Genomic DNA, 26,678 nt, shown 5'->3' on the forward strand with positions numbered 1-26,678 from the left:
TCTCTCGGGTCTCAGGTCCAATCAGTCTCTGTTGTATGTTTTACCAAGATCAAAACGCTAAAAAAACTTATAGATTATCTCCCCAGTTCTAATAGGAAAACGATTGTTCATGCATTAATTATCTCGCATCTGGATTATGTGAATGGACTCTACTTAGGTTTATCCTCTGGCCTCTGCCATAAACTTCAAACAGTCCAGAATGCTGCGGCTCGTCTGATTGGAGGTCTATTACGTAGGCAGCACATTTCTCCCTATCTTCGCAAATTGCATTGGCTGCCTATAAATAAACGAATTGATTTCAAAGCCATGATATTAGCTTATCGCTCTACTCAGGGCAAGGGGTCTGCCCATCTCAGAACCATTCTCCGTCCTTACTGTAACAGCAGAGCCCTTCGTTCTAATTCTCAACATCTATTGACCATCCCAAGATTTAAAAAATCTCGTGCTGGAGGTAAAACATTCGAGCTAAGAGCCACCCTACGCTGGAATAAATTGCCTATGGGCCTACGCTCTATTAAATCTGAGCTCGAATTCCGTCGGGCGTTGAAAACTCACCTTTTCTACCTATAATGTTTGCCTTCTGGGACTTGCTGTTAATCATTTAGAGCCGGGACACCCCGTTGGGGTAGCTGCGCGCTTTATAAAAGACACAATAATAATAATAATAATAGGACAGTGAAGGGAGGCGGCCCCAAAAGCAAGTCGGCCATCTAGTAGTGTAGCAAGGAACCCTAGCTGAATAGCCGGATGGCAGTAGATCGTATTAGACTGCCAGTGCGAAAGGGCAGTCAACGTCCCCATTATGGAAAATTAACCACAGAAGGCTCACAGAAGTTATTACATTTAAAAACAAAAAAATTGTGCAAGTACATGGCTTTTGCACAGAGACTTGAATATTGCGGGAAAACCCACTAGGGTTTTGGAAGTAATGAAAACGACACTACAAGAGACAATAGACGTCAAAGCATCGCGCTACTGTCTTGGTGGTAACAATGGGGGTAAAGCTCTGTATTGCGAAAAGGTGACATTCAGAACGACTAGGAAATTATGTCAGCACATTCTCATTGGTATCAAGTATGCTCGTATGTAGAGTCAAAGACATGAGTGGAGCCAAAGGCATCTCTTGCTAATTGGCCAGGGCTGCCCAGGGTATGCCATCATTCAGGCCGCAGGTGTCGGTTGCCAGGCGGTGCACCCATCTTTGCTCGATTCTGAAGAGTGCTTGGTGTGTGATATCTGGATGTGACTCAAGGACCATCCATTTCAAGGTATCTGCCTTGTGGTTGAGGTCCCTACAGTGAGTATAAAGCTTTGTAGAAGTCTTCATGCACCTCACGTTGCTTTTGTGTTCAGTAATACGTAACTTGAGCTGCCTCAGCGTCATCCGAATGTACCTTTTGTCACAAGGACATGTGAGGAGGTATACATATCTGGCTGTATTACAATTAGTGTGTCGGTTGAGTTGCCAAGTAAAGGTCTCGGACAGTTGGATCTCCTAGAGATCACTCGTCTGTTTACAGACAGAGCAACCCCCACTGGGATAGTGTCCAGTAATGGGGGTAGGTCCCATAGCGTCCTTTGGGCGCTTGGTTCCTTGATTCTGGGTCCGGTATGCACCAAGGTATCCTTCAGGTTGGATGTACTTTTAAATGCCAACCTGGGACGTGAGAGAGTTAAATCCCCTGAGTTCACTATATCCCAACGTTTGTTGATTGTTTTCTTAATAAAGGATGAATTTTGCTTGAATGATGTGACACAGGCGAGCACGTCAGTGGGTTCCCTTTCTGTGGCCTGGAGTAAAACCTCTCTCAGGTTGTTCATAGCCCTCTTGTATGAATGTCTGATCTGTTGTGGTGGATAACCTCTTACCCTCAAGTTATGTTGTAGATGTTGAGCCTCCGTTTTGTAACCACTAAGAGGAAGGGGTCCCAGCATGAGTGAGATATTAATTAAACAATATAATAACTTCATACAACCAATGAATGCATCCACACTGTTTTATTCACAATGGGATGGGGTATACTCAATATACAAGCAACTCATCAAAACATAATAGACGGTTGTACAGTGCCCCAGGGAGGAAGAGGAAGGGTAATCAAGTGAGGATATTGTGATGGAAGGGAATGAGTGACAGTAAAATCAGCCAGTTGGATACACAGTATTGGCGAAGTATATACAAAACAGAAAAGACCAATGGTTCAAAATTTGAATCAAAAAATTTGTTATACTTCACAAAATACAATGAATGTAAATATGATGGCGTGAAGTTAACAATCAACCAGGGTGTTGTCGACTTTTCGACCCTCCAGAGTTCACAGGGATTAATTGTGCCCTTGCTGTGGGGTCTTCATCAGGACAAAATGTGGGGCCAGCAACCTTAGTTGTAAACTTAATTAGTAAATGATGGTCGAGAAGTGTGGTCACAAGGGATCACTTGCCATCGTACGTGTCCAAACGTAAATGAGTATGGCATAAGTTCAATAACTTATTTCAGGACAAATCGTGCCGCGTTATCCAAAGTAGGCGGCTCGCAGCGTAATGGATCAAACGTCGACAACACCCTGGTTGATTGTTAACTTCACGCCATCATATTTACATTCATTGTATTTTGTGAAGTATAACACATTTTTTTATTCAAATTTTGAACCATTGGTCTTTTCTGTTTTGTATATACTTCGCCAATACTGTGTATCCAACTGGCTGATTTTACTGTCACTCATTCCCTTCCATCACAATATCCTCTCTTGATCACCCTTCCTCTTCCTCCCTGGGGCACTGTACAACCGTCTATTATGTTCTGATGAGTTGCTTGTATATTGAGTATACCCCATCCCATTGTGAATAAAACAGTGTGGATGCATTCATTGGTTGTATGAAGTTATTATATTGTTTAATTAATATCTCACTCACGCTGGAACCCCTTCCTCTTAGTACTTACAGAACCCAGGTCCCAGTGACTATGTTTGGGTAAACCCCCCTATTTATACACTCCGTTTTGTAACCAGGCAGGGTGGAACAGTTTCTTCTTATGTGGAGAAACTGCCCGAAGGGGAGGTTATTTCTGAGTGACTGGGGGTGGTGACTATCATATAGGAGGAGACTGTTTCTGTCTGTCGCCTTCCTGTAGAGGTTGGTGCTAAGACCCGTGTTGGTGAGCCATATTCTTAGGTCAAGGAAGGGGGTGTTAGAATCCGATACTGTGTGTGTAAATTTCAAGAATACATTTTGATTATTGATCCAAGTGAAGAAGGCCTCACCGGTGATTAAGTCGACTTTCCACATTATGAGGATGTCATCTATGTACCTCCTCCATAATGTCAAGTTGTCTCTGTATGGATTGTTGAGATTCCTAATGACCTCTTCCTCAAAGGTAGCCATGTAGAGGCAGGCCACACTAGGGGTGACGGTACTCCCCATGGAAGTACCTTGGGTTTGACGGAACAATAGTGTGTCATACTTTAAGAAGTTTTCAGTCAGAGCCAAGGTGGCACAGTTCATGATGAATGAGATTGGCATGGGTGAAGTCCAGTCCTCTTTATGGAGGCTGGACTCAATAGCCTCCAAGGTGGCTTGCTGTGGAATATTAGTATACAGTGCCTCCATGTCCAAAGTCACTAAGAGGTCCACCCCTCCCCACCCCTCGATGTTGTCAATCAAACGGAGGGCGTCCGTGGTGTCCTGCACGAATGAGGGTATGTCTTAACCAAGGGCTGGGGAAAATGGTCACAGAATTTTGACAGGGGTTCAAGCAAGGACCTTATCCCTGACACAATGAGCATCCCTGGGACTGGTGAGATGTTTTTATGGATTTTGGGGAGAGTATAGAAATAGGGAGTCTTGGGTCCTTGGTGTGGAGGAAGCTGGCCTCATTTTTGCTAATCCACCCATTGGTTTCAGCCTCTACAATCAGAGATGTTATTTCAGCAGTCAATCGGGGAGTGGGGTCCACTGTTAAGGGGGTGTAGTGGTTGGCATTGTTGAGTTGGCATCTACACTCTTTATCATAGTCCACGGTGGACTGGATAACGATCGCCCTCCCTTGTCCGCCTGCTTAATAGTGATGTTCTGATCATTGGCTAGTAGCCTAGCAGACTCTCTCTCTGCATTAGGCAGATTGTGGAATAGAGGTGTTCGGGGAATGTTAGTCAGCCCCTTCAGTACAGCACCCTCAAAAGCTAGGATCTCAGGTGGAACCATGTTGTTACTGGGGTGAAAGTAGAAGGATTGCGTAATCCAGTGTCGTCCTGTTCAGGTTGGGCGCTTGTCATGAAAGAACGCTTTATGTCGCACTTTTCAGAAAAATTGTTTCAGTTCACACATCTTGTAGAATTTGTCAGGAACGGGTGTGGGGACAAACCCAAACCCTTTTCCAGGACAGTCATTTCAGTGGCGGTAAGGGTTCTCATGGAAAGGTTGACTATTAAGCCCTCCTTCCCCTGCTCATGCTCCTTGTCTCTACTGACTGTGGTGTCTGGTCCTGCCATTGCACTCCCTTCTGTGCTCCTCTTCTTTGCCCTCTTCCTTTGCCCCAGCCTCTGCTCAAAAAAGGGGGGTTGTTCATTGGATAGTACTGTGGTGGGCCCTGAGGGTACATTGGGTATTGCCATGATGGAGGAACTGGACCGTGGTATATTGACCCATTTTCAAAGTTGGGGTACGGTGGAAAAATGGATCTCCGTTGGTTACGGTTGCCTCAGCTCCTAGTACTGAGGTCACTGTTAGATGAACCCCTTCTACTGCCCATGTCTGAGCTATTGTCTGAGGAGTAACTATTTTTGGATGTGGTGTAGTCGTCCTTGAGGTAGGGGAAAACCCTTTCTTTATCGAATTTGGCCACATCCTTTTGTAGTTTGGTAACTTTTTATTTCAATAGGAATTCCCTATTCTCTGTGATTTCGTTATTAATCTCAGCTAGTTTAGACGAAAAGGCAGTCTTGGGGATCGATGTTTTCAATACGACCTCTGTCACCTGTATCCTAACCAGGAGGGCGTCAGCCAGTCTTTTGGCGGTGTTGATGATTAAGACCAATAGGTCTTTGGTGCATTTCCATGACACCTGTCACCAATCTTTTTTGAATGGCCCATACTGTAGAAAAATTCTAGGCAAGATGTTAACTATGAGGCCACGGGGTGCGATGTTTGCCCGCAGGTACTCGGTCATTAGGGCACCATGGAGGGTGATTTCAAGCCATTCTTTCTTAAGTTGTGTAAACGAAGTCCAGTCATCAGTGAGTGACCCTGAGGCTGCCGCCCCTCTAGAACCTAGAAGGGATGGAGCTGTTCTCAGGATGTCGGCTATTGCTTCCTCGTTAAAGCTGAGTCCCGGGGTATCCTCCATGACAGGTAGGAGACCCGGCTATCGGCACTCAGTGGAGTGGTGGTATAGCGTCTGCTATAACTGGGCCAATCAGTATATAAAAATACTTTATGGTATCCTAGAGATAAGTCTGCGGGGGTTGCCCGTGCCAATTAGTCTTAAACAAAGAGAGGGACAAGGTGGACTGTTTAACGGGGTCCAGCGTACATGCCCAAAATACTAAGGAACAAGAGAGGGTATGCAATTCCCCAGTAAGGGGGTTGAGTGGATGAACCAATGTGAGGGGAGGCACAAAGGAGGGGATTGCTCCTTATCGGAACTAGAATCATCAGACACCCAGCAAGCTAGGTGTCATGCTTCATCATATGGATTCGCTTCTCGTCGGGTTGGCGGTGCAATACCTGACGGGCACCCATAAAGGGGCTCCTTAGCGGAGATCTTTTGTTCCTGCCGGATGGTGCCGTGGGTGTAAGGGCCCTAGGTGTGAGTGTAGATGTGATTGAGTGGTGTGCTAAAAAAGGTTCGATAGTTCACAAGGAAAGTTTAATGAAGTGGTAATCCACCTTGTTAAAAAATAGAAAGAGAGGCTGCTCGCTGTCTATATGGTCCAGGGGAGCAATGCTAGTGGTCGACATGTTTCATGCTGTATGTTCAGGGTGATACAGTGCATTTCATCAGGACCTAGTACCTATCTACACTAGTAAATCTGTGCCCCTTTCAGGCAGAACACTGCATGAAAGGGGTGTTCCATGGGTTTTGCTGTGGGTGTTCTCTCACACCACCCATGGAATCTGAAGCATTCCCAGATTTACGAGGAATGGTAAACCTGAGAATGTGTCAGATTCTAACGGCACACCAGGGGTAGTGTTAAGAAGGCGCAACGAGGAGAAATATCCTCATTTCTCCTCATGTTTCCACTTTCTATGTGTGCTGCATTCTAAAGCACACATAGAAAGAGGAAAACATCTCTTGTGATTGTTTTTGTGCACCCCTAAAACGCAGACACCCTTGAGCCATGGTGCAAGGGTGCCTGCATTGGGGCATGACAGGCCAATGTGCCCAACACAGGGGAAAAGTCAAGGAATGCACTGTATCTGATAGATATAGCACATTCCTGCTCTTTTCTTTTGATGCAGTGTAGTAATCCTTGCGGCTCTGCCCTTCACCAAAACCTCGTAAATGAGGCCCAGCAAGCAGTGTTTAGCATGTTAATATAGTGGATTTTGATTTGTCAAAACAAGTTGTAGCAGAGGATTAAAACTAGTCTGTTTATGTTTGTTTCTCTGTTTTTCATAATATGCCTAGGCTTTGGTGCTTTTTTTAGTACTGAATGCTGATGACATGCCCAGTAACCTGAAGATGAAATGCATATCTCCCCAATCACAACCCTTGTGATAGAAAGCGGTTAATTCTCTGTATTCAAAAGAGGTGTTTAACCCTCTAATCTTTGAGCGAATTGCCATTTAAAACTTTCAGAAGCACAGTGATTGCATTAATTTAATGGTTTCCATTTCCTATTAATTTACAGACACCAAATTCACCAATCATTTCAGTACATACCTATGTGGAAGGCTTCATTGTAACTAAGGTCCAGAGTTTGACCAGTGAAACATCAGGCACAATCATTATTGTTACTTTAAGGCAAGAATGTATACTGTGCGTGTTCTCCATAACTTTCAAGTAGAACCTGTTGCCTTTATTATCCTGTTCACCCACTATTATAATTGGAGTTTAATGTACTTTTTTTTTGGGAGTGACAACTTCTGTATGCATCATTCATAATACTCTGTGTGTGATAGTCAGACAACCATTAAAGCAAACGTAAGATCCAACGCCAATTCCTTTGAGAAAAATCATGATTTGCAGTACAAACCAGCAAACAAAAAAAACTTTAGCAACTTTATTCATGTGGGGATCTACATTGAGGAGTATATTTTGAGAAGGGACATCAGCCGTTCAAATTGCTATCCTCACCCAGTGTTCCTGGAGCAACATGGGAAAGAAAAATTGGACACCGCAAATGTGTTATAGTCCATAAAGAGGTAAGTGTCATCTTTCTAAGTTCATGGCACTAATCAAGATAGACCAAAGATCAGCAAAATATCACCAATTCTTCTGTAAATTTGGAAAACTAAATCCATCTTCAAGGATTATCAGATTACCTATTTAAGTAACTCAGTGGATGGTTGAGTTGGCAGTGTCTCTTTTCTGTATGCTATATAGTATATATTACAGGCCACTCTCCGAGGTAACAAATGTGTGTCCCAGTGAATGCCTGCAAATCAGTGTTCTACCTTTAAAAGGGGCTAGAGAGAAGTGATAATTTCTACTGAGCCGCCAGTGCATTGAAGGCTGTCAACGTGATGACACATATTATTTTTACAAGTCACCAGGCTATAAAACCTTCCTTCTTATTTAATGCATAATGTATTTATTTTTGTTTTAAAATGAAAGAATTTGGCACCTATGTTATGAGAAAAAAAGTTTAGATTTTTGATTTTATGTCATGTTTTAGATTTGTCATGTAAATTAAATTTGGCTTTCAGTTATTGAATAACACCTAGCAAGGCCCACCTGGCATTCATGATCCCATGGAGAGGCCTTACTGAAATTTCTCACTTTGGTTGTACCCATACCCATTAAGTCACTGAGGTGGATATGTTTGTATTTTCAATGGACCAATGAAGCCCTCCTAGCTCCAAGAAGCTTCTACTCTGCCTCACCACAAGGATTCATTTAGATGTACAAGGGGAATAAATACAAAGACTAGAGGATATGTTAGACCTGGCTTTTACAGTGGGTTTATCCCCAGATTTATTTCCTTTGTGGCCTTCTGTTTCCGACCTGTTTCGCTGGTTTTATGACTCTGGGCATTTTACCACTGCTGATTAGTGCTAGAGTGCATATACTCTCCCTGTAAATTGTTATGATGGATTGGTGATTCCATGATTGCCATATTTGATTTACTAGTCAGTCCCTAGTACAGTGCACTATGTGTGCCCAGGGCCTGGAATGCAAATGCTCCTTGTGGGCCTGCAGCACTGATTGTACCACCCAAATTAACAGCCCGTAACTCAGGCCTGCCATTGCAGTGCCAGTGTGCAGTCTAGTACTGCTGTGTTGACATGGCAAGTGCACCCACTTGCCAGGCACTAAACTTACAGTTTCTTACATGTGAGTCACCCCTAAGGTAGGCCCAAGGTTCCCCTTGTGGCCAGGATGCAGTGTATGTGAAAGGTAGGACATACCCTCATGTGTGTGGCATGTCCTGATAGTGAAATACTTCTAATTTCGTTTTTCACTATTGAAAGGCTATCTGTCCCATAGGATAGAATGGGAGTTTATTTATAACATCTTATAAATATAACTTCCCATTGGGACAAGATCGAAAGATGGAGTTAAGAATGCCTGAACTCAAAATATAAAAATGTAACTTTTGGTAAAGATAATTTTTATATTGTGTGTTAGAAAATACCACTTTTAGAAAGTGGTAATTTTTTCGCTTAGCCAACGTTTGTGCCTCTGCTGGTTTGTGTATTGACTGTCTGACTTTGGAGTGACAGGGGCTGGGGATGTGCATTCTCTCAGCCACCGGGGTTGGGGGGTTTGATATTTGTCCTGCCTTTCCTGAATGAGTCAGGGCTGGGCTGAATAAAACTGGGCTGCATTCAAAGTAGGGGGGAGGAGTTTTCACTGGCACCTGAAGAGGCCCGGCTGCATTTAGAGTGGTGGGAGGAGATTTACCTTGCACCTGAATAGATCCTGTCTGCCTTACACAAAGCTGTGTCCACCTTCTGCTGAGCAGCCGCACCAGAGAAGACAGAACTGATTTGGGCTGGACAAAGATCTTCTCTGTCACCCAAGAATAAAGGAGTTTGCTGTATAAATATTGGGGCCCAGACCCCAGAATTTTAGATCACTTCTGGGAATCAAGAGAAACCTTTGCCAAGGAGAAGCACTGGAGGAACTGATGAAGGATACTGCCCCTGTGCTATGTGCTCTCTGGGGTTAAATTGTAAATTGTAAATTAATACTTGTATAGCGCACTACTCACCCGCAAGGGTCTCAAGGCGCTTGTACGAATACCGCTGTGGAACCCATCCTGGCTTTCCCTGTGAGGTGTCCACTCCTGGGCACCCCCAAGGTGGAGGCCAGGCATCCTTAGCGTTGTGGGGGCCATTGTGGAGATTAAGCAAGCTATTGTCCAGAGTTGCAGAGTGGGACTCCATGATTGGAATAGGCACCAAGGCGAGAATTACCAGGTCCGTGGAATTTTGAGCCCAAGACCCGCCGAGGCGGGGGATTGAACCCTGGTCCCGGGCTAGACCTCTGCATCAGGGTCTGCCGCTCTAACCATTTTCTGCCAAGGGAAAGGCAAAAGGACTTTGCTGTTTGATGTGTCCCCTGCTTGAGGAAGATCTCCAAGGGCTTGAAGAAGAGCTTGCCTCTTGTTCTGAAGTCTAAGGGACACAAAGACTTCGCCACCAGCTCCCCTGAAATTCCTTGCTAGGAGTTCTAACCTGCCAAGAGGTGCCTGTAACTGTTCTGGGCCTCTGGAGGTTGTTCTGGCTATTGAGAGCTGGAAAAGCAATGTAGCAACAAGAAGTGTGACTCATCCGTACCTGGTACCAACGCATCGCCGGAACAATGGTCGCAGCGCCGGCCAGCGGCTTGAGAAATTGCCTCATCGAGTGCACTGATCTCCGAAGTCCGAGATCACCGCACTGATTCTGACGCAAGCCCTGCTGTGCAGATGCAAGTACCCACTCATTGTCCTGGATCGACGCTTCGCATTGAGGCACCAGGTCTGTCACATCGTTGGGGGACTCAATAAGAAACCAACTCATCAACTCCCCAAGCAGTAGGAAACCGATGCAGCACCTCCTGACCGGTAAGGAACTGACACATCACCTCCCCTGCTCATCACCTCCCCCTGGAGCAAGGAACCAATGCATCACCTTGCCTGAGTGTAAGGAACTGACGCATCACCTTCCCTGCGGACCCTTTTTGTTTGTGTGTACGACACTTCCAAGGTACTGACGCATCTGCAATTTGCTTAGAACTGAACTATTTCTTCCATTTGAAAGTCATATTTTTATTACTGTATTGTGGATTTTTGTTGTTTGATTTTGTTTGGTTTAGATAAAGATTACTTATTTTTCTAAACTGGTGTGGTGTCCATTTGTGTTGTGTTCACTGTATTACTGTAGGTGTTCACAAATGCTTTACACACTGCCTCTGAGATAAGCCTATCTGCTCATGCCAAGCAACCAAGTGGTGAGCAGGGGTTATTTTAAAACTGTATCCCCCTAACCCTGACTAGAAGCAAGGGTCTATACCTCTGCCAACTAGAGAGCCCCATTTCTAACAGGATCTATTTCAACAAGAGTCTACAAAACATTTTGAAATTGAGTGGAAACATCATGTCAGTTTTTAATAGTCCATCACTATTATAGACAGTTGGTGGGGTGATTCCCATATCAGTGGGTTAGTTTAGGGCGAGGGTCTCCTACCTTTTCTGTAAAATGTTATGTTCAATGAACATCAACCCAAGCTTCTAATATTATTCAAGATGACTTGGTGACCATATCAGGCAAGATTACATTAGTAGCAGCCATATGCAAGATTATGGCAGTGATCACCTCAGTGCATCTGGCACAATTTCCAAGAGTAATAACAAACGCGTTGTATATGTGGAACATCTCTGCATGGGTAATAGATAAAAGCCAAAGCTTAAGTCCCCTTCCCCTGGCACCAAGTTAATATCAGTCATAAGTCTCCCCAACACAAGTTGATTTATCACTAAAATTGCAGCTATAACTATATTTCGGGAAAATCGACCATTTCTCCAAACATCACATTATGCGTTTAGAAATTATACACAAATTGTCATCTCAAATAATCACTTTTCTATTTAGTGATACATACATTAATTCAACTAGGCAACAGCTACGTATTTAGTAGGCTAGGTTTCACACATGAGAGCTACTTACAGATAGGTGGGGACCCACCTGCAGGGCATGAGCTACTTTGGAGGGATGCCTGGTTATGGGGCAGCTTAGGTTGTTTGAACATGAGGTTAGAAACACGCATCAATACAACGCAGATGTTCTGTATACAGTGGCTGCTGCATTTATAGCAGATTAAAATCGCGAAGACAATTCTAAACCCTGACGCAAACAAAACGATTCTCCCTTGTGGAAATGTTCACATAAAACTGAACTAGGCTCGTTTAGTTGCAGACTATCCTATCCCACGCATACCGCCTCAACCGTAGGGATTTCTTCCTGCTTCTTTGCTGTTCTTCACTGCTGAGGACACCCATGCCCAGAGGCAAGTGTAGCTTTGGTGTATCTGATGAACGAAGGAGTTCAGAGAAGGCACAGATGCCACCCGAACCCACGTGCATTTGCCTGGCCTGGGAGAGACGGAGTGAAAGGGGCGTGAGTTGTGGGTCACCTGCCTGAAGAAACCGCACCCTGGCAGCTACGAGACACTACGATAAATCTAACATTTCCCGCCTTAAGCACAAACGTGGGGTATATTCCATTTGAATTATGCACAATATGTGCCACAGCTCAGTGTTCTGAATTTATAACTAGGACAAACTTTCTCCAGTAATAGTCAAAAGCAGCATTCAAACCCAATTGTCACTGTGTCTTTGTCAGGACTGTATGCCTCATTTGTATTTTAATCCAGTTTTTTTTAACTCGGTTTATTAAATATAAAGAAGGAAGCTTCCTCCTCGGGAGAAGAGAAACATCCTTTCCTGAAAATGAGTGATTATATTTCTTTTATTTATACTTATTCCTATTGGCATCTCACAGCCACGTCGGTACTCTTTTATTAGGTAAGGTACATATGCAGTTTTAAACAAAATATATTTTCTAAATCTATTTCAAGTAATTTCAGTGCAGTGTGTATATTATTCCAGTAATTGATGCGACACGTTATTTGTAAAGATAGCTCTTTTCAATTAAACAAGATGACGACCGACATCATTAATTCATTTTAATTAACCTTTGGTGCATATTTTATAGAGTTTAACAAACAGTGTACATTATTTTCCGTGATTGTTTTCCTAAAATTTGTTCAGTAACCATCTGATTCTTGAAAGATGCAAGCTTACCTGTAGGTCTGCATCAAATTCATGTTTCAAGTCAGCCTCTTCCGCTGCTTCCACAAGCCGCTAGAAAAACAGAAATTAATACTATTTACAATTTGTTAGCCAATGTATTGCAGCTATAAATTAAATACACGCACTTTAAACATGCGAGATATTATGACTCGAAGAAAGACCATTCAGCTGCATTTTAAACTGATATCTTTTTTGTTTTCTAACATCGAGATGCACTCACATAGGTTGACGAGAACTTGCCTCAGCATAGCACGCATAAACGTAAGAAAACGGGGGGGATATTCACCAAGACGGACGATAAGTATCGCCAATGTCAGTTATCGCAATGAAAGTTAATGATGCCTAACCCTAATTAATATCACCATGTTAGCGAGCGTAACAGGAAAGGGGTGTCAAAACCCACGTACTAATCATCGCGATGGCGATTTAAAATCCTGCGTTAGCTGGCGATACGTTGCGAATGGCCAATAATCGGCCGAAAAGTCCCATCATCATTACTTCTAGCTGCCGGCCCAACACTGCCCCTGCTGGAAGCCAGGTGTCACTGTGAGACTGGCAGCATGGTGACCGCGGCAATCAGCTCCCTCGAAGTCTGACCATTTGTTTTATCCAAAAATACTGTCATTTTAGTGGTGCTAACTTAGGCAGACACCTTCCATCTGGAATACCTGCATTGTAAAAGGCTCCTGGCTGGGCTCCCTTTGATGCTGCAGGTAGTCGTCCTGCTTAACACCAGCAAAAAGCAGGTGTAAAATCCCTGGTGCTAACGCAGGTTCTCCCCTGTTTTTGCTTCGCTTCGCAGATCTGGCAGTTCGTTGTGAATGTGGTGTTGTGGTTTTCTCGTGTGTTTTTGCACGGGAACGCCTACTCTGCATCTCATTAGTGTTAGTTGGTGGTGTCCACCGTGGAGATAAACTTGGGGGCAGTTATCGCAGGAATGCTGGTGTTGTCTGCAGTTAGCACCAGCTTGTGAATGGGGTATTAATTCTATCACCACTTTTGATGCGTTAAAGTGGGGATAATTCGGAGATAAATCCTGGTGAATAAGCCCCCGGGTTTTGCGTAGGCATGCTTGAAATTTGCATAAATCCTTTTAGCATAATTACATGATTTTTTTTTAAAAATGACGCAAAATTGTGTGAAATTCAAATCTATAATCTAGCTTTATATATGGACACAGCGACACATTTTGTGCTTAGAAATACTGCAGAAAACATAAGCGCTGCCAACAAAAGATCTCACATTCTGTCAGTTCATTTTATTTGTGTGCTCCAGCTAAAGGATTTTTACCTGAATTGACTCGAAATTGCACAACCTGGTTTAGTTGCGTCATTTCAAGAATTTCATGCGCAACTGGAAATACCAGAAATTTTTTACAAAAGGTTTCACCCTGGCATTTTTTTGTGTTGCAAAGGGGAAATAAGCATCAATAAAGTTTATATCTCATGCTCATTTTTAGTGTATATTACATTATTTTAATGTGTGCTTATTATTGTGTGAATGCACACACAGCCAACATTTACACAACAACCCTTGCACACACATGTTCTTATTTGTAATTCTCAGTCCCGAATATCTGCTTTGGTTTGAGGTCTGCTAAACGGACCCCAGACCCATGTACCCTGCAAAAACTGAACAATGCAATTTCCTCATGGCCATGCCTTTTAATCAGGTAAGTGAAACTATTAAAAACTCAGGGGCATATGTACAAGCCACTATCGCCACCACAACATCACTTTTACAGACTTTGTGGTGGCGATAGGGCTGAACCTTATGTACAAGGCAGTGTTAAGTCACTTAACGTGGCTTAACACTGACTTGTACATAAGGCACCCATTCACGCTATTGTTTGCATGAAAGGGGCATGCAGTGGGTGTTGTGGTGGGCATTCCACCGCCACACCCATTTATATTGACACTGCCCCCTTTGTACAAGGATGGCATACATAGGAAGCAGTGCCAAAATTAAGACCAGGAAAACTGGTCTTAAGTTGGCAAAAAGAGGAGAAATGCATTATTTCTACTCGTTTTGCTTTTTCCATGTGTGATGCCTTGTGCAGCACACATGGAAAAAGCAAAATGCCATGGTTTTTTATGTACAGGTAAGTGTCCTTTCCTGTACATAAACAAACCTTTAAAACAAATGCCATTTTGCCACTTTCATGTGTGCTTCATGAAGCAGCACGCATGAAAGTGACCAAATTGCATTTTAGGATTGTTTATGTGCAGGAAGGGACACCTTCGGATGCATAAACAACACACCTCTGCACGCAGAGCGTTGGCGCTAAGTTGCTAAACTTAGCGCCATTGCAGGGGAAAACTCAAGGCTGCATCACATTCTTGTCAATATGGTGCAGCCTTGCGTTTCAGAAGTGGCGGAGCGTGTCGTTAAGCCAAGGAGGCTAATGACACGCTCCGCCACTTCCTTGTACATATCCCCCTCAATCCTTGTAAGTCAGCGGTATGTAGCTGCTCTGCGGTAAGTGATGGGATCCAGGATTTCTCACCCCTTCTATACTGCACTTTCTAAATTGGCTAGTGCTGCAATGCTATCTGACACCGCTCTCCTAAATAAAATGTTACTAACTATTAACTTGGTACTCAGATTTGGAAAATGATTTCAAAATAATGCATCACACATATAACCTGGCCTTAAAAAGTCTAAAATCAAATTAGGTATCCCAACTTCACCTGTACCACTTTCGATACATGTGTGACTAACCAAAAAACAGCAATTTAATGACATACTTGTATTTGCTTAAGCCTTGTTCACTCCTACTTCATACACCAGCAGAGAGCCAGATGTTGTTCACCCCTTTGACTGTCTTCCTAGGAGAATATGTGCTACCCATCTTCAAGGCAAATATTGATAGAAGCCAGGGGATCTGATAGGATCTGCCCTGGGAGTTCTCCTTAGATATGCATAGTGATTATGACTGCTGAAAGTTTTATAGGTTATTATTATTATTATTATTATTATTAATAAATAATTCTTGTTAAAGCGCATGGCTATCCTTAGGCATCCCAGCGCTGGGTGCAACAACAAACAGTTTTAGGGTCTTACTGCAATGTCTGGAAAAGCCACATTTCCTGAATGCACAGTGCTGTATAATGGACCTTAGCTGAAGAGGCAGAGAGTTCCATAAAATGGAGGCATTGTTTAGGATAACATGCGCCCCCCCTGATCGTACTCTCCTAGTTTTTGTTACACTAGCTTGAAGTACAGATTCGCTACCTGCCAGCATGTGGTCCCAAGACATTCAGTTGGAAGGTCAGACAAACTCCTAAGCCTCAGTGTTCTCTGGTGACATCTTGCATTTTAGAGGGCAAAGCGTTGCATAAGGGTTTGGGTATGACTTCCTTTTCAAGCAGTCTTCATTCAGGAACCACGTGTTGCCGATTTTCATCTTGGTTCATTGAAAAGTATATATAGTCATTTTTAACCCCTCCCATGCTGATGACGAGCTGAGCTTGTCATCAGCTGAAAGTTTTATAGGTTAGTATTATTATTATTATTATTGCTCGTGTGCTGATGACGAGCTGAGCTCGTCATGGCCGTTAAAACGCTCACACCGGGGATAATTCCCCTGCTGTGCTGAGCGTTCTAAGAAAACGGGTGTGCCCGTGAAGAGCTGAGCTCGTCATCAGCACACAAGCACTGTGCTGTCTGACGAGCTGAGCTCGTCATCAGCACCGGGGCGCTGTGCGCGCCCCCGCCCCCCAGCGCAGCGGGGGAATAACGCCCGCAGCGAAAGGGTTAAAAAAAAATTAGTAACATGATTCTCTTACTAGCGATCAAGTGCTTGCCTGTAGGTGAACCTAAAATCAACACAACACAGATCTCTCTGAGGATTGTCACTCATCAGGCATCGAAATCTGCTCCAGTTGCGTTACCATCAGTTTCATTTGTACACTCTAACTGCAGAATGCAAATAACTGAATGAGTGATTCAGACCTGGAATGGACTGTTTGTGATGAAACATTTTGTGAAGGACAGTAAATCATTTGAAAGCATGTGACGATATTGGAAAGTAACTATGTGATGAGGACCAATAAATGAGGTGGTGCAGTGCAGCTGAACAGCCAAGGTCGTGGGTTGAGTTGTGTTAAATGTGTTGATGGTGATTCATAGGAAAAGTGAGTAACTGGAAGGTCTGATTTTTTTAATGCAGGTTGTGATAATGAATTGTATTGTTTGGGGATCTGATAGTGCTGCAATGTAGGTCACTGAAGATTAAATTCTGTAGACAAATAGATTCATCCTAAAGGAAGGTTATTTTATAAAGAAAGTGTGTTATGCTTACATTTTACGTAATGACGCCACACAATCATTGACCTGCTAGATCTTTCACTTAACAATCTAGTACATGGCCATGACTAACAAACTGGTTGAACTCATTTTAACCAATTAGACTAAAGGCTTCGATTAGAATGGGTTTTGCGTGAACAGCCCAGCGTTGGAACATGATGTTCCAGATGACATGGTATCATCAGGTAACCATAGGTTTGATTAAGGACTGCAACAACTCATTGGAAATATGTTAGTTTGTGCCAATTATGACTACATACGCTGAAAAATATTACTCAGATTCAGACACATGAATATATGGTAGCTTGTTATGTCCATTTCTGTAATATCACTGTGCTTAGTCATGTTTATCTGTTTAAACTCCATTACCAACCCCTCTACATTGATAGTGGAGGATCCTTCATGGCGGCAACAATTTTTTAAACATTCAGACAGCATTCAGCGCATAAAGGTTTTTCACTTTTAAAAATTGAATTATCTAACTGTTTGTTGGACGAGCAGGAAAAAATGTACAATTCAAGAGATGTTTCAGTGGATGCCCTAGAACACATATATAGCAAAAGGTAATCCACCTCCACTCTCAGAACCAAACGCCCCCTCTAAGTACTCATTGACAAACTTTACTTCGTTGTATTTTAGTTAGGTTTGTGTTACACAGATAACAAATGTATACTTACATGCCTACATAGAGTGTTTCTTCATTTGAAAACTAAGGTCTGGTTTATTTGAACTTTGACTTTTTATTAAAAAAAAAATCTTTTAATATTGAAAGTATATCGAAAACCTGGCCATTCTCTTTAATTTTCGTTGTGGGAAGAGGTATTGCATTAAATAAGCGATCTGTAGGGCAGAGGGGCAAAGATGACGCTCGTTTCTCAGCCCGTGCTTGTTAAGTGGTGGTGCGGGCATGCAGCTTGGCACCCTCACCATACTCTCTGAATGCACTGGACCCCCAGAGGTTCTGCATGCTTTGGTGGTGTGGCAGGGCAGCTGTGGCTCAGGGCGGGCTGCTGATGTGGTGCTCGGGGTCTCTCAGCCTCACCCATGCATCGAGGGAGAGCCTGCGAGAACAGGGTATCCCCTGGAAAGGGCATTGTCAGGGTCCCTTGGCCAGCAGACCAGGATAGGGTGCCGGCCCCACCAGCATTGGCGGCTATGAGGTACACGGGGTGCAGCCGCATGGTTTTGTATACGTGGCGGTGACTTCCATCTTACAGAACCACCCAAGTGCCATTGCTGGTGTCCACCTGGCCCTGAGATATATTCCTATTCCCTGGCAACCACGGATGAGGTGTGGTGTCATCGACTGATGAGGCGTGGTGCCATCGACTAGAATGAGTAGGAGTTGAGTGCCAACCATCGATTCTCGGAGGCAAGGGAGTCCTCCCGGTTCCCTTGCAGCTGGAATTTCTCAGCAGTGGTGGCAAGGTAGGGGGGTAAACGGCCATAGCCTGTGCTGCCCGACCGGCACCTACTGGCTCTGGCTGCTTGTGCTGTCCGCATCTAGCTTAAGGCAGGGCAGGTTGGCTGGAGTCTACATACCTTGAGCATAAAATCCCCGGTGACCCCAGTGCATTCTAAAATTGACAAATTTACAGTCCCTATGGGCAGCTACAAAGGGGGCCAAGAAGAAATCCAAACTGTCTAGGCTCCAGACGGGGGAGACACCATTGTGATACTTCAAGCAATTCAGAACTCCAGCTCAGTCATTGAATCCAAGATAGGAGAGGTGGAATAGATTTTACCCTTCTTCCCCTGGATCCCCACAATACTACAGCGTGGGTTTTCAAAGTGGAGTGGTGTAGCTCTGAATTGGAAGACGTGGTCTGTGAACTGAAAACTGAAATGCCCCACCTGACCTCAACACCTAAGACCCTTACAACAAGGGCGGAAGACATTGTAAATAGGAGCCTAAGAAATAACCTTTGCTTTAAAGGATTTCTCGAAGGGTTCACACTTGCAGTGTTTTTAGAGCGGTGGATTACATCCTGGATTGACCCTATCTGATTGTCGCCATGCTCTATCGTTGAACAGGCTCATTGATCCTTGGACCAAAATCACCACCCTCTGGGACCCCCACCCCAGACTATGATTGCTATGATCCTGAACTATCGCAACAGGGATATGATTTTAGCGATTTTAGCGAGGATCAAAGAACAACATATGTCTGAAGCCGGACATGTAATGGTGTTGCCAGATTACACTAGACAGGTTAAGGCCCAATGTAAATCATACGACCAGGTCCAACAGAAACTCCAGGCCATGGCACTGCAGGTCATGTTCCTTTTCCCAGTATGCATGTGGATTGTCGTGGAGGGCAAAACACCATTTTTTTTAATTACCCAGATGAAGCCTGGATTTGGTTGACACCGCCACCTCCCTGGTAGGGGCTGCCCCAGCCACCACACTCACGATGATCCGGCTGCCAAAGGTAGAGGGTCCGGGTGCAGGAAGCGCTCCCTTTAGAGGCAGCTGTGACCGCCAGGATGTCGTGCCCACTTCGGACTCAGACCACGAAAGAACACAAGACCTGCAAGTGCTGGAGGAGGATGTGGTAAGGTAGGCCCGATCTCGGGTATTGAGTGGTGGTACCTGATTTGATGGTGCTGAACGAGACTGATGCTTCATTTTTTCATTTATCTCTATACGTTTGGGCACACCAGCACCATACTATCCTTTACTGGCTACAAAGGCCAGGATCCTCAGGGCGACGAATTCAGACTCTGTTTCTTATACCATCTACCATGTAGTGGGAACAGTTCTTGGGCAACAGATGCTTCTATTGGGGAGAAGTGCAGGGAGGGGGAGAATTAGGGGGGGGAGTGTTTTGTTTAATGGGTTTTGTTGTTTGGGTCACAGTTATCTTTGTTGGGCACTGCACATGGCAAACACACCCTCCAGCTTAGTTCATTCTAGGGGTCCACTACTACCCACTTGCAAGCAGTGAGACCACCTGGTGGTCCCTTGAACTTTGAACACCTCAAACGTCTCTCCACTGGGCTTTACTCACAACATCATTTGACCCACCATGAAGGCATTCACAGCCCTGATGTGAAATGTTAATGGCCTGTTAGACCATGCTAACAGAGCCACGGTTCTATGATTTTTCACAAACGTGACCCCAAATAAGGATGCTGAAAGAAACACATCTCTTGGGTGCAGATTGATCCCTCCTGGCTAGGTATGGGTACTCCAGAGACTACCATGCTGGCTACAGCCACTCTCTTTCTGTGTGTAGTGATCCTCTTTCATAACTCCTTGCCGATGGCAGTGTCCTGTATCACACATGATACCCTAGGGCGATATGTGTTGGTAGAAGCCTCCACAGATGTTCCTCATTTCCATCTTCTTAGCATATATATCCCCCCACAACTGGCCACTTCCTCATTGGCATCTATAAGGGACTTGGGGGTATATTATCAACAACTAGCGATAATTTTTGTCTCTAACTTGTTTAGAGACAAAAATTATCGCCGCACATCGGCGATTTTTATCGCAGATAAACCTTGCTATTAGCAAGGTTTATCGCAAATGCGATAAAAAACGCCCGCAATGCATGAATATCGCTGAAAAGTCAGCGATATTCATGCATTATCGAGCAAATGCTCTTAGCCATGTTATCCACCTCCCATTGGATAACATGGCTAAGAACTGCTCAGGGCAGGTGTTAGCTTTTGGAGATATTCGCCCTTAGCGCAAATATCTCCAAAAGTTGGTAATAGGAGATAGCGATGTTAGCGACTGTTTCCAGTCGCTAACATCTTGGCACGCCCACTTTGCATATCATTAGTGATAAATATCACTGACATGCAAAGTGGGGCCCATGATGGTCGCTATCTCCTATTAGCTGTCGCTAACTGGTGTTAGCGACAGCTTGGTAATAGGGAGATAATTTTATCTCCGCTTTCTTGGCTTTTAAAGCCAAAAAAGCGGAGATAAAACCCCTTGATAATATACCCCTTGGTGCTTTCCCTCCCTACTGGCAAGTTTATCATGGGCAATGATTTTAACAACATCATGGGTCTCATGGATTCTCTTTGAGGCTCTGGTACAATATCCAGATAAGGGAGGAGCCTTGTCAGCTGGGCAGCAGGCCTGGGCTCTGCGACCCCTGCCAGATATGGAAGCCAAAGAAACATGAATGCACCCGTTATCAGCGGCCCACGGATTCCTCACCCACATAGAACTCTTTTTGCTTGCTGCCAGCAATTGACCTCCCATACACATGTGGCTCCCATATCCTTGTCTGGGGACTATTAGACCATGCTCAAGTTACTCCAATGTGGTGTCTTAATGCCTGGTTCCTAACCAATCAGAAGCTAGTCCAAGTCCTGGAAACAGACCTAGAAATATGTCTTGACATCATCCAGGGTTTGGTGGAATCCTCTGGGACTCTATGGGGAGCTTGCAAGTCCAATATGCGTGGACATGCCCACTCCCATCCGAGGGGCCTTGCTGGCAAGACACAGTCCCACGTAGCACAATTGGAGTCCTCTATTCTACAACTTGAATCCCAGGATGGGAGGGCATTATCGGAACCACTGGGCCCTCGCCTGTTTGTAGAGCAGGTTGACCTATGCCAGTTTTGTCTAGATAAAGTGTGCACATGTTGGGAGCCTTTTATACTGTGAGGTCACGTCCCTCACAGATGAGAAGGCAAGTCTGCTTATTGCAGATCTCCCACTACCATCTTTGAGCCCAGACAAAAGAGAGGCCTTTGAACAACCCCTAATGGTGAAAGAGCTCGGCAGTGCTCTAACTGACCCAAATCTCAGCAAAACACCGAGCATGGATGGGTTCCCTATGTAATACTACTGTAGGTTATGAAGTCTCCTCTTGCCCCCTCTCTTAGACATGCTCCTTGAAGTGATTGAGCGGGGCCACCACCCACCGGGCATCGACTTAGCTACTATTGTGGGTCTGTTGAAGCCGAGCAAGCCCCCAGACCAATGTTATTCATACCAGCCAATTTTGTCTATCAAGGCCGAAGTGCTGGCGCGATGTCTTACCAATGTATTGGGCCACATTCCACCCAGACCAATGTGGCTTTTCCCCCGCAGTGACACTGGATCCTTAGGACTCACCTTGCCCTGGCCAGATTCCAGGACTACACTGTGCCATGGCCATGGCACTGATGATCCTGGATGTTGAGAAACCATTTGACTCTCTGAACTGGACTTCTTTGCAGGAGGTGCTGACCAAAATAGGGCTCGGACCCAGATTCCGAGCCTGCATCCATACCCTGTAAGCTAGGCCTCAGGCGTGAGTGCGAGTGAATGGTGTACTCTCCCCCTTGATTTCCTATTTGCCGGGGCACCAGATACGGATGTCCCCTGTATCCTCTTATGTTCTCTTTTGACACAGAACTCGTTACCTCATTAATACGATACAACACCTAGTTTGGGAGTTTGACTGGGAGAAGGTACCGGAGGATACTGATGACATCCTTCTGTTTATAGGCGGTCCAGCGGAAAGAGGAACCCCCCTTCTTTCTATACTTAATGCCTTCGGGGATGGATCAGGCCTCACAGTGAACTGGCCTAAGTTCTTGCTGATCCCTCTGAAGGGAGACGGGGCTGATGAAACGTGTCTTCCTTACCCTGCAGATCCGGCGTCTAAACCTTTGTTACCTAGGGCTTCACATGATGTGGGACCTGGAACTGGCATGGAGCTTCAAATTGAGTCCCCTTAACTGGGCCATCGAGGCAGACCTCAACGGATTTCCCAAACTTCCACTTAACGTACTTGGTAGAGGGGCCCATACAAAATGATTGGCCTTCCCTGCCTCCTTTACATCTTCCTGAAGTTCCCCTTCCTTGTGCCTAACCAGTGGTTTAGAATGATTTTCAACAGTGGAACAATACCATAGGACGGAAACTGAACTAAAAATATAAAACGTCATTTTAACCATGTGATAGTATAATGGAGCTGGGAATACATTGTGAAAGCAGTAAATCGCACTTTTAATTCTAGCCTAGGGGCAGCGTTAGCTATTTACCAGGCTCATGTTTAGAAATCCTAATAAAAATGCATACAAGTATATACACAAAGAGGGTTTTTTGTCAGCCCGCTTCATCCATTGGTCCACTCAAGTGTCATTCACATTTTCTTTCTTTCCACGGCAGCCTATAACATGGTGGAATGAAGTAAGCCCCTTCATAATTTGACTATCTTGAACCGTGAATGAAAGTATTTAAAAAAAGCAGATTTGCACAGTCGCCTGAAAAGAAGAGTCCTTTTTTCCAATGTTTATTTGCACACGTAGGCTTAACACTTTTGACTTCAGCATTTTTATTTCTCTTACTTATAAACTTTTGATTTCTATTTTTACATATTTGCAAAAAAGGTAACTAAACAAATAATGGCGTGCTATCTAAGGCTAGCACCTAATGGCTTTGCCAATTCTTCTTCTAACGTAACTCATGAATTCATTCTGGTTTATTGTATCGTGGCAACTCTATGCTTATTGAGAAATATAGCATCATTAATAATTTTATGAGTGGTTAGAAATGAGAACAATTAGCAATATTTACAACGTCAGTGCTTATCATGGAATGAGCCCCCAGAGAGTTATGTTGTACATATTTTTTAATTCATTGACACATTTCATACCATTACAGTACTGTAAGTTGTAAATGAGGTTAATTATGGGCTAAAATTACGAGGATAATGTTAATACATTTCTTGAACCAGGTAGAATACTGTACGATGTCCAGTGTATATCTTGATTTTGGGCTATTTTCACCACACAATGCGACACAACACAAAACACAATATATAACATACTCATACAATACACAACATGCAAATACACATACTTATACAGAATGGGGCTTTTCAATAGACCCGTTCAGCCATTAGCTTCTGCGGTTTTGCTGGTTTTAGGCAATGGCTGACAGCTCTGTCCATCAGTGTTGGTATCAGCCAACAACATATGGCGGATGTAAATATCCAAGAAGTAGTGCCTCCTGCCACGTGTCCCTACATGCAGCTGTCGATGTTATCCTTATTCCTACCAAGCTGCTTTCCTCTGTGCACTCCCAGCGGGGTCCCTACCTACAGCTGTTGCTGTGCTGCTCTCCTTGCTCCTGCTGGGCTATAATAGTTTGCAGAAAATCAGTTCTTGGTGGTCAAACAAGTGTGTCACTGAGCAGGATGTTGAACAAGAGTATGTGAAGAAGGGGTTTCAGATATGTTGGCCTCATTGGAGGGTCTATAAAGACTGTAGGTGGTGTCGGCAAGTTTAACACTTGGGTGGATTTCATCACATATATTAGTTGTAGAAAATTCTTCTCTGTGACTGCCAGAGAGAAATGCTTTTAGTTTGTGGTTTAGAGGCAGACATTAGCAATAAGGTGCTGCTCAGATTATGGCAGGTAAAGGTCCTAGCAGAGGTGCAAAGTCAATTATTGAAATTTCTTGAACATTCATGCTGATTAGATGCAAGACCGCAAGAATAAACAGTGTTGTGGTATGTGCACAATTCATGCTAACATGTTGGCCACCATGACACAATTGATCAAGAAACATATCTCTGTGATTTCATATCTGTGAGACTAGATATTATGTGCACTGATCTTTAAAGTAGCTTCTACGAAACCATGGACGCAGTTGTGCTACATTAGTAGTGGGTCAGGATCAATAAGGCACATTTTCATTTTTAATGTTATGTATAATCACCAAGGCGGGAGTGAGACACTAGTTTTTAGGTCAAGAAACTACAGACAAAGCTATTGCAAGAATATTAAAGACCTTCACTTCAAGTACTGCTTCACTGATATCTAGAAATCATGTGATGCTGCCTGGGATTTAAGATGTCTCCATGATTTTAAAATTGGTGGATTTGATGAAGAAGCTGAAATTCCAGAGTTGTATTGGGAATCATTGCACTCCGCAGTGTGCTAGGAGTGTGAGACCTGCTTTGACTGGCTGGTTACATTAGTGCTAATTATGCACCTCAAACTATTTTAAGATTATGGTGGGTCCTCCATTTGATAAGAACTAGGAGGGGTGTCTTTAGATCATATTTGCATTTGCATCAGTCTCCCCACACTCGAGGTTGCGACTACCTTTGAGGCTGTTTGTTTACTTGGTGCCTCACCTTAGGTAGTGACCAGAAATCTCTTCCCATCTACACTGGTTTGAATAAATGTTTATTTTCCCTCCCTACTATACAAGATGGAAAAAAAACTCCAAATCTGCTTTCATTGCATAATTAATTAAAACCTTTGTAAAAACAATTACAGGAATTTGGAATATGAAAATAAAAGAAATCTGCAACGTACAATGGATAAAATACATTGTTCAATGCCGACACAAAGAAACGTTTTCAAGGGACAACTGAACAACATGCCAGATAAAGTGCCTTATTCAATAAGACAGCCTTAGTGCAGAGATGCCAATGTAAATGTAAATTGATACTACTCACCCGCAAGGGTCTCTAGGCGCTTTGTACGAATACCGCTGTGGAACCCATCCTGGCTTTCCCTGTGAGGTGTCCACTCCTGGGCACCCCCAAGGTGGAGGCCAGGCATCCTTAGCGTTGTGGGGGCCGTTGTGGAGATTAAGCAAGCTATTGCCCAAAGTTGCAGAGTGGGACTCCATGATTGGAATAGGCACCGAGGCGAGAATTATCAGGTCCGTGGAATTGAGCCTAGTGTCAGTACAAAGATTCAGTTTCGCGCCTTTCAGCATCAGCAAGCCTTTGGCCCAGATTACAAGTTTGGTGGTGCATAGAACCGCTGAACCTGTGGTGCAGATCTGTCCTCCGCCACACTGCGGACCCACCAGCAGAATTTAGTGTGACTGCCACAGATCAAGGATCCCACAGCGTTCTCGCAGAGGTCTGAGGCCAAAGATGGTGGCGTGGCAGTGCCGCTGCGCCACCACCGAGCATATTTTCAGTTGCCTCACTGCCACTCATTTCATAGCGGTGAGACCGTTGTGAAAAGAGTGGCGGTGAGGCAACGAAGGGGGCCATTACAGGGCCCTCTTTTTCATCTGTGCCTAGGGGTGCATGCAGGGGGGGGGGGACATGTTGTGCCCCCAGTAAATATGCACTTCCAGTTCCTGCGCGGGAAGCAACGCATAACATGGTGCACTACTTCCCATGCAGTAACGCGCTGCAGTGGTCCCATGGTGGTGCCTGTTTAAGATCCTGGTTATGACTTTGGTCTCCTCCTGCAGAGTGCCAGTGCTCCGCGGGTGGACCACCAAAGCCATTCTCACACCGCCTGACAGATTGCAATTCAAATCCATGGTGGGTGGACGGTGCTGCGGCGGTGCCTATCTAAGGCTCACAGGAGAGACTTAGGGCCAGATTACGAGTTCGGCTGTAAACATTTAGCAAAATACCTCTGCATCACATGATAGTATGGGCAACCCCAAATTCAGAGCTGCACAAATAACCATTATTCCTAAACTCAGTATCTTGTGCACATTTGATAAATGCGTAGGGTTTCTATATAACTATTTTACATTCATTGGATTTGACCATATGAATTGTTGTATGGTGGGTACACATTGAAAACTCATTCTAAGCTGCAGCCCTGTTGTTTGCATGTTTTTGGACACACAACAAACACCCTCAAACGATATATACCTGAGACCACAACATTCAGATTGACGTAACAGTATGTTACCTTTGAAAAAAGAGGGGAAAGATTACTAATGACATCGTTGTTACTGAATTGCTTTTTTAAATAACTTATTTTCATTATTTTATTTATTTCAGCAATTCGTTTATTTGAGAAATCCACGAGTAATCTACACAAGTAACTCATTGCTGATTTCAGGATTTTGTCTAGTTTTCTAAAATGTACAGCTTTCTGGGTTCACTTATTGGCTGTACACCTGTTTCCACAACAAATTGCAAGTAGGTTAAAACCATAAATCAGTAGAAAAAACGGACAACCA

The 26,678-nt window shown here is 44.1% G+C and overlaps 1 protein-coding gene across 1 annotated transcript in view; it reads right to left on the bottom strand.

The window, feature by feature from the left end:
- Window positions 1-26,678, bottom strand: part of CACNA2D3 (calcium voltage-gated channel auxiliary subunit alpha2delta 3) — a 2,522,256-nt gene that overhangs the window by 1,763,117 nt on the left and 732,461 nt on the right. Inside the window, exon 4 of the mRNA XM_078662383.1 lies at window positions 12,447-12,506. Within this exon, the coding sequence (XP_078518509.1) occupies window positions 12,447-12,506 (60 nt within the window). The remainder of the gene's footprint in view (window positions 1-12,446; window positions 12,507-26,678) is intronic.

This window comes from Lissotriton helveticus, chromosome 9 (genome assembly GCF_964261635.1).
Source record: "Lissotriton helveticus chromosome 9, aLisHel1.1, whole genome shotgun sequence".
Lineage (NCBI taxonomy): Eukaryota > Metazoa > Chordata > Amphibia > Caudata > Salamandridae > Lissotriton > Lissotriton helveticus.